This window comes from Salvia splendens, chromosome 17 (assembly GCF_004379255.2).
Source record: "Salvia splendens isolate huo1 chromosome 17, SspV2, whole genome shotgun sequence".
NCBI classification, from domain to species: domain Eukaryota; kingdom Viridiplantae; phylum Streptophyta; class Magnoliopsida; order Lamiales; family Lamiaceae; genus Salvia; species Salvia splendens.
The window spans coordinates 23818117-23826571 of NC_056048.1; the positions used below are offsets into that span (position 1 = coordinate 23818117).

The window sequence follows — 8455 nt, forward strand, 5'->3', positions numbered from 1 at the left end:
AAGTATTTTATCTATTTTAAATTATAAATTTTATTGTGACATATAATATAATATGAATAAAATATACTAGTATTTAATACCCGTATATTATTTAAATTATTATAAAATATAAATAGTATTCTAAAAACTCAAATATTCAATTTTCATTGATATTGAAAGTAAGGTATACCGTAAAAGTATGGTATACCGAACTTTGGTACGGCATACCAAAAATGAGGTACGATATCGGTATGAAAATTCTCCATACCGAAAATAAAGTATACCGGAGTTCGGTATACCGAAATTTTGGTAAGATAAATGTATGATTTTTTCGCATACCGAATTTACGATAAGGTATACAGTATGGTGGTTTCGGTAAGGTATACCATACCTACCCACTCTTAGACACTGGCGGATCCAGGTGGGGTCGGGCGGGGTCGGCCGACCCCACCACCTGCCACGGAGTGCACCGGAAAGCTACTTTCTTCGGCCTCCGACCCTACGGCGTTTACGTCTCCGCCCCCACCTCACGTCCTCACGCTGTGTGAGATGATGAGGAGACTGATCAGAGAGAAAGGAAGGAAGTGAGACAGCCGGATGGATAGACTGTTGTCGAGAACGAAGGAGTTGGAGGGGAAGAGTCCTTCCGCGATTTTTGTTTTCGAAGAGAAAGAGGAATGGTATTGGAGATGTCATTATTGTTTTCTCATCCCTATATTCACTCGTGAAATAGAATAAACCGGCATCAATAAATTTAACTAAGTTTAAAAGATTAAATATCTTAAATATGTTATCTAATTGTAAAATGGGCTTTGAAATATTTTCTTTATATGAATTAATTCTTAGAAGTCCATTAAAAATATTTTCTCATCTTATCAATTAATGTTAAATAGTAGTAGTAATATTTTTTTTTACAGTATATCAAAATCAATTTATCTAAATTAACCACCTACTTATATAAAGTAAATATTTCTTAATTTCTTCTACTCTTAGTTTTATAATTTAAATTTTCAACCTTATTATTCATATTCAATTTTTTAAATCTTTAAAAATTTGGTATGTTACAGAAAAATTATGCTATGTGTATGTCATTTTTTTGTCAAAATACGTAATATAACATAATTGTTCTCTCTTACTTTATTATTTATTTGCATCTTTGTTTTATCTAAGATCATATTTTATTCTTTCTTCAGTTAGCTCCATAAACGTCTTTTTCTTAAATTCTGTATCCAAAAGAAGAGTCTCGCTTATAACGGGACGAAGAAAGTGGAGTATGTTGTTTTAAGAATATCGATACTCGCATGGATTATTTATATTAAAAAATATATTTATAAAATAATTAATTTAAACAATTATTTTAAATAAATATTTACTATCTTATTCGACCCCACGATAATTTGTTCCTGGATCCGTCATTGCTCTTAGAAGTAGTTACTAATTACTACTAATTGAAAAGCCACTTATCGGATCTAATATTTTTTTTATTATATTGCTAGGATAAGTGTATCCTATTATCAAATAGACTAATAGGGCCTCAGATGTATGTCGTTCAATATTATTTTGAATTCGTTAACCTCACCAAATGTTTAATATTACCCCAATTATAAAATATGGAAAAGATCAAACAACAATTAGGCCACGCTACTTTTTTTTAACTTAATCACATCATAAGGTCCCTAGTGATATTACTTTAACCCCACCGTTGGTTGCAGTGGCGGATCCAGGATCCGGAAACGGAGGGGGCGGAATATATAGTATTAGCTTGATTTAGTGCGGACATGGCTATTTCTTTTGTTGTTCGGGGCGACGCCGGAGGCAAATGGAGGGGGCGAACATGGTAATTTTACATCCCGATAAGGGAAAAATAGTCGGACGGAGGGGGCGACCGCCCCCTCCTGCCCCCCCAGATCCGCCACTGGACTTGGTTGTATAAAGGTACTCCAACGTTTGAAGAATAATGCAGATATATAATTAAAGTGTTAAATCAGATGCTTATTTAATGAAAACAAACTTTTACTCACTAGAATCAGACTTAGAGTTTTAACCATAATTACATATCCAATTGTGGGAAATAATACATGTGCATCTTGGAAAAGTAATAAAAAAAATGAGAATTGGTTACTCAATTCGTCTACGAGATTATATCCTGAACTAAGTACTATCGAACCAAAAATATCTAGAAAATTACTGAATATAATATGATGTACTCTACAATACAATGGGCGGAGCAATCATAAGTAGAGAAAGTTATAGTTTGAAAAATTCAAATCTGACTAGAGTTACTTCTATGGATTTTAATTTTAATCCTTATGAGATTCTCCTATCACGATACAACAATCTTAAATTTGGAAACTGATTGTATATGTAATCGTCGGTGGAGATTTATCAAAGATCCTCAATTCTTGAGAATCTCATATGAGGAATTACCAAAATTTACAAATCAATTCATAAAATTAAATCCGAACTTGAACTCAAATAGATAAACATCAGATTTGAAACAAAAGTAACTTAAGCATACTCCTAGGGATTAGAAAATACCTTTAATTGCACATCTTATATTTATAGACGAGTACTTGCTACTTCCATTACTATTACAACAAAAGAACTATGAATTTTAATTCACCACTATCCACGATATGAAGAACATAGGATTGTTTTGTGTGTGAGTTGGCATTATGGTAAAGAGTTAATGCTTGGCCAAAAGATTTAAGTTCATCGTGACACGACCTTTAAATTTTTATTCATTTGTCAATCTAGTGAAAAGAATATAGTTGCAGTAAACTCACAAATTCTGAAAAGTCGAAGTAGTGCTGATACGATTATATCTTTCGAAATATCCCCCATATCTCTATTATTATATTACTATATCTTTTCCGTATCTTTATTATCATGTTCAATAAGTTAGGTTATTAGGGAGTATTATAAATAGGAGTCTTTGTTATCTTTTGAATCAATCATTGAAGAATACAATTATCTTTTATCGTATTTTACTTTTCTGCAATTTACTTTTCTCAGTCTTTGTTTATTGGTTGCTCGACGGAATTCCTTCCGCGAACGGACCTCTCTTATCCGGCGATTTCTCGCCATTATTCTCCGATACGAGTTTACTCGTATCATCTGGTGCTTTCATTGAGAGCTCATCTCCCAATTCGACCCCAAGCTGATCGGCGGAGGAAACTCTTCATAGGTGACAACGAGCTATAGTGCGAGGAAGACGCACCCACACATTCCATTATCAGTTCTTCGATCTCCACCATGTCATACGCCTACACCGACTACCACCATCACCAAATCGATAGACCGTTCCTCTCGCCACTGCCCATGCCGAGCCCCAAATCGTGTTGGTATCCCCAACGACAGGACGCGCAGTTTGGATACTCTTATCCGTTCCCCGAACCTGACCCACCAGGGCTGCACCAAACCCCCGAATATCAACAATCGACGTCCTATGAGCCAGAGCTTTACAGCCACCATCATCTACGGGCAGCAGCGTACGGACAGCCACCATATGCGAGCTTCGATTTCGGAGTTCACAACACCGACTGTCCACAGCCACCAATTGCCCCTGCGCAGATGCCAGAGCCATACCACCACCGTCCCTCGCTGACGCTGGAACTGGATATTCCGTATTCCCAATATCAGCCGTCGGAAGAGCTATATCCTCCGGTGTACAACGGAGAAGGATATTCGAGCAATTCCTTCAATTATAGCGTCGATGACTACTTGCCTTACACAGATTCTTGGCACCTGGGATCTTCCTGTGGGGACCAGCCAACAGCGGCCTTTGAGCAGCCGCCCTACACCTACACGGAGTCATACGCGCTGCTGCGAATTCCCTATGCCGGGGAACACCAAGAGCAGCCTAACTACCAGCCCCCGCGGCTGCTGCATACGGACTCGGAACCACACGTGCAAATTAAAGGGGAAGGCGAATTGTTAGAATACAATGAAGAGGAAATACAAGCCTTTCACGTCGTCAATTTCGAGTATATCAATGAAGCAGAAAGGGCAGTCAAAGAGGAAATACTGGCCCCACCACCGGAAGGGCAAGCATCTTTGAACAAGCTTGAACGTGCAAGCTTCATGGTATATCGACTATGGGATAAATACGAAGTGCATAAAGTAGAAGAATTCGAGGCTATGGGCAAGGGAAAGAAGAGCCTCAAGCAGATGGTATCTAGAGAGTCTTCTCCAAAACAAGAGAATTTGCTTCGTGTGGTGGGTCATGACTTGATCAGAGCGGAACATATGATTATTGGTCATCGATCAGTAGCGCTCGAGGCCGATGGTCGGTTTATCCCTCTGCGGAACAACACGCAGTGTTTGGGTGGTATTTGGAGAGATCCAATCCAATTTAGTGTAGTCCATTTTGTGTTGTGCCGGTTGTTGAATTCAAGTGAAATATTGTTTCAACTTAGAGCTTTGATCCAATTGGGAATACAAGGTGGGTGGAGAATGTTAGAGATCAAGAAAGTCACCTCGAGTACGACCATTGAATGCCTCCTTATTTCTTGGTTTGCACCTTGAGGACAAGGTGAATTTCAACCGTGGGGGAGTTGATACGATTATATCTTCCGAAATATCTCCCATATCTCTATTATTATATTACTATATCTTTTCCATATCTTTATTATCTTGTTCAATAAGTTAGGTTATTAGGGAGTATTATAAATAGGAGTCTTTGTTATCTTTTGAATCAATTATTGAAGAATACAATTATCTTTTATCGTATTTTACTTTTCTGCAATTTACTTTTCTCAGTCTTTGTTTATTGGTTGCTCGACGGAATTCCTTCCGCGAACGGACCTCTCTTATCCGACGATTTCTCGCCATTATTCTCCGATACGAGTTTACTCGTATCAAGTGCATATCAAGTATCTTATGAAATCCATAAATAAATAATCACTGAGACCTCATACTTAGTTTGTCAATCTAGAAAAATGAATACAGTTGCAATAAAAACGTCTAATTACGATCCACTTGAATGCTTTACCAAACCTACTGTCACATGTCTCGTAATCGACAATGCAATCATTCACTACAGATTATTCACATTTATCTAGGTTGTGAACCTTACCTTTCTTAAACAAGGAACCGACTGAAAGATTTTCCGTAACCAAGATTCTTCCATTCGCAGAATCTACTTGAAGGTAATTATATATTTGCATCTTCAAAAAACCTAATTTTGCTTCGTCCGAACCTGTATATCCAGATATTAGTTGAAGGGAAATTACACATAGAGTCGAGAAAAAGAGATGAAAAAACACGAGAATTAGTTACTCAAATTCATTTTTAAAGATTATATTAGGAAGCGCTATCAAACCAAAGATAAATCAATGGAAAATTCATAAAATGAATATGATACAATCTCTAATTACAATAATAGATGGCATTTGTAAATATGAAAAAAAATTGTAATAAGCTTAATCATAATTTGACCAAAAGTCTTCAGATCTATACATTCTAAAAAAGTATAAGACTCCACATTTCAACGACTAAATAAATCTATTTTGTTAAAGTGCGCACATGAATATCATTCGTTAGTATTAATGCTGATTTATGGAAGCAATTTGAATTAAAACAATCTTAGACAATAGCCAATACTCCTCTATTGAAACTGTGACACTCAATTTTTATTTCCACTTTCCCGCACGCGGTTATTTTTTGGTTCATCGAATATTTGCAATCGATATCATATTAATCTAGGACTAACAAACTAACTCACTCAAAATAAAAAACAACAAAATTCAAAATTGCTATCAACATAATTTCAAATACTATTAAAATACTTCAAATATTGTAATTAAAGTTTATTACATATAATTAAAATTTGATAGGTACCAATGGGTCGCAGCGCAGTTGGCAACGCGGAGCTATGGTGATCTTGAGGTCACAGGTTCAAACCCCTCCACTCACTGGGAGACTTTCGGCCTTAATACGCAAACCCGGTCAAGCAGGATTAGTCACTTTCGGCCCCCGGTCAAGCAGGATTAGTCGCTTTTGGCCTTAATACGCAAACCCGGTCAAGCAGGATTAGTCGGATTCTGCCAAAGGCGTGTTCGATACACCTGTGGTCAAACTAAAAAAAATTGATAAGTAATTTAATATTTTCATATGTTGATAAGTTGAGTTGAAGTAGAAAACGATAAAAGCTATTATTGTGGTCGGGGAGCAGGACAGAAATCCTATCTCTAGTCATATATTCATCTATATCTCCATTCACTTTTTAAGCTCGACATATACACACAGGGGCGGACCCAGCATGGTTGAAGGTGGGGCATCACCTCTATACATTTATTGCAAATTTTTTGAGTGTATACATAAAAGTATACCAGTTGCCCCTCTTAAAATACATAAAAAAAATATCCTATATTATAATTTTGCCCCTCATGTAAAAATCTGTATACACATATTTCTATTTATATTATAATCTCTAGCCCACGATGTAATAATTTATACTACTTCTTTTATGCTTAGGTACTGCCTCCTCTCTCTCCTCGTCTCCTTCCTCAACCTTTCCTTTCTCCCCCTTTGTTTTTCTATTCGCTCTAGGGTTTGAAACTGTTTATGGTTTAATTTTGTTTATTTAATTGAGTTCATTTTAATACTGATTAATTCCCTTGGATCGAAATAATTATATTTTTTCAGGCTTCCTGTTTGTTATATCAACATGGCTGGTTTGGACTTCGCCCCTCATCTCAACCTCCCCGAATCCGAAGAGAATAATGAATCAAACCCCAACCAATTCTCCGGCGACAACAACTCCTCCGGGGACATGGCGGGGCGGCGCCCCCGGGGCCGGCCCCCGGGGTCGAAGAACAAGCCGAAGCCGCCGGTGATCATCACCCGGGAGAGCGCCAACACGCTCCGGGCCCACATCTTCGAGGTCGCCAGCGGCTGCGACGTCTTCGATGCTGTCGCCACCTACGCGAGGCGGCGCCAGCGAGGCGTCTGCGTCCTCAGCTGCACCGGCACCGTCACCAACGTCAGCCTCCGCCAGCCCTCCGCCGGCGGCGGCGTCGTCACGCTCCACGGCCGCTTCGAGATCCTGTCTCTCTCCGGCTCCTTTCTCCCCCCGCCGGCGCCGCCGGGGGCCACCAGCCTGACCATCTACCTCGCCGGCGTGCAGGGCCAGGTGGTTGGTGGGAATGTCGTCGGAGCGTTGATTGCTTCCGGCCCGGTCACAATCATCGCTTCCTCTTTCACCAACGTCGCGTATGAGCGGCTGCCGTTGGAGGAGGAGGACGGGATCCAGATGCAGCCTCCGCCTCAGCATCTTAACATCGGAGGCGGAGGTCAGTTTCCGGATCCGGGGCAGCCATTCTTGAATTTGCCGCTGAATATGGTTAACGGTCAACTCCCATTGGACGGAGGCGGAGGCGGTGCATGGGCCGGAAACGCTGCCGGGGGAGGCCGGCAGCAGTTCTAGTGGTCATAATTAATTAAGGTCAGAATATATCACCATTTTCACAATTAGAACAATTTTATCATTTTCATCAGCATAAAACTTCAATTATCTTGTAAATTTAGGTCACAATTATCGTTTTTTTATGGTGTTTCTTGCCAACGTACCTATTGATTTGCGAGTGATTCGAAGGGGAAAAAAATTTGCTTGGGAAATATTTTTGAGGTTTGGGACTTTTGTGCTTGAGTGTTTGTTTATTGCAACTTGTGCACATAAAAATTGTTTCTTCACAGAATCTTATGCTAATTCAATTGCTTCTTAAATATCTGAGGATAAGGTGTGCATAAATAATCTTGCTTGCAGTTGATAATTTAGGAGATAAATTCTGTTAATTAATCCAGTGATGTCCTGAAAAAGAGTTTATAAAATTGGATAATCAAATCCAATGAATATATGCATATAAATTAGTATGCTTGTGGCCAGCGCTAACGACAACTTGCTTGTTATAATAGGCTTTGGGCGACTTATATATAATAACCAAATAGATTCCTTTCTCTAACTCCAGTTCTGTTATTCATCTATGTGTTAGTTTATTAGAATGAGTTGTCTTAAGTAGTCTACTTTGTATTTTAATTTCAAGAGGAAGGACCTTTCTAGAATATTTAATTAACATGAACATTTCTCCCCAAAGCTATAAAATTAGTTTTAAGGAAAGAAAGCTAAGAAAAAATCCGAGTCCTAATTGTTCATAAGGAGATTGCATAATGAGAAAATTCAACTTTCTGATACGATCATATCCATATCCCAATTATTTAGTTGCATATTTGATTTACCATATCTTTTCCATATTTGTTTAGATATTTGTTTCTTGTTCATTAAGTTAGGGTATTAGTATTCTAGTATATAAATAGGGGAGATTATATCATTGTAGGAATCAAGCAATCAATCAATGAATATATTATTTTCCACAACTTGTCTTGAGTAACAAGAATATCATATTTCGTTTCCAAATTGTTGTTCATCGGAGAACGTCCGAAAATCAGCAATTCGTGAGCTTTCCTTCGAGCACGT

The 8455-nt window shown here is 38.3% G+C and overlaps 1 protein-coding gene across 1 annotated transcript; it reads left to right on the plus strand.

Annotated features, from left to right (window-relative positions):
• The first annotated feature begins 6481 nt into the window (after positions 1 to 6481).
• On the plus strand, positions 6482 to 7601 carry LOC121773532 (AT-hook motif nuclear-localized protein 23-like). The gene has a single exon (XM_042170408.1). The coding sequence runs from the start codon at positions 6650 to 6652 to the stop codon at positions 7406 to 7408; it is 759 nt and encodes a 252-aa protein (XP_042026342.1). The 5' UTR covers positions 6482 to 6649; the 3' UTR covers positions 7409 to 7601.
• Positions 7602 to 8455: the final 854 nt, after the last annotated feature.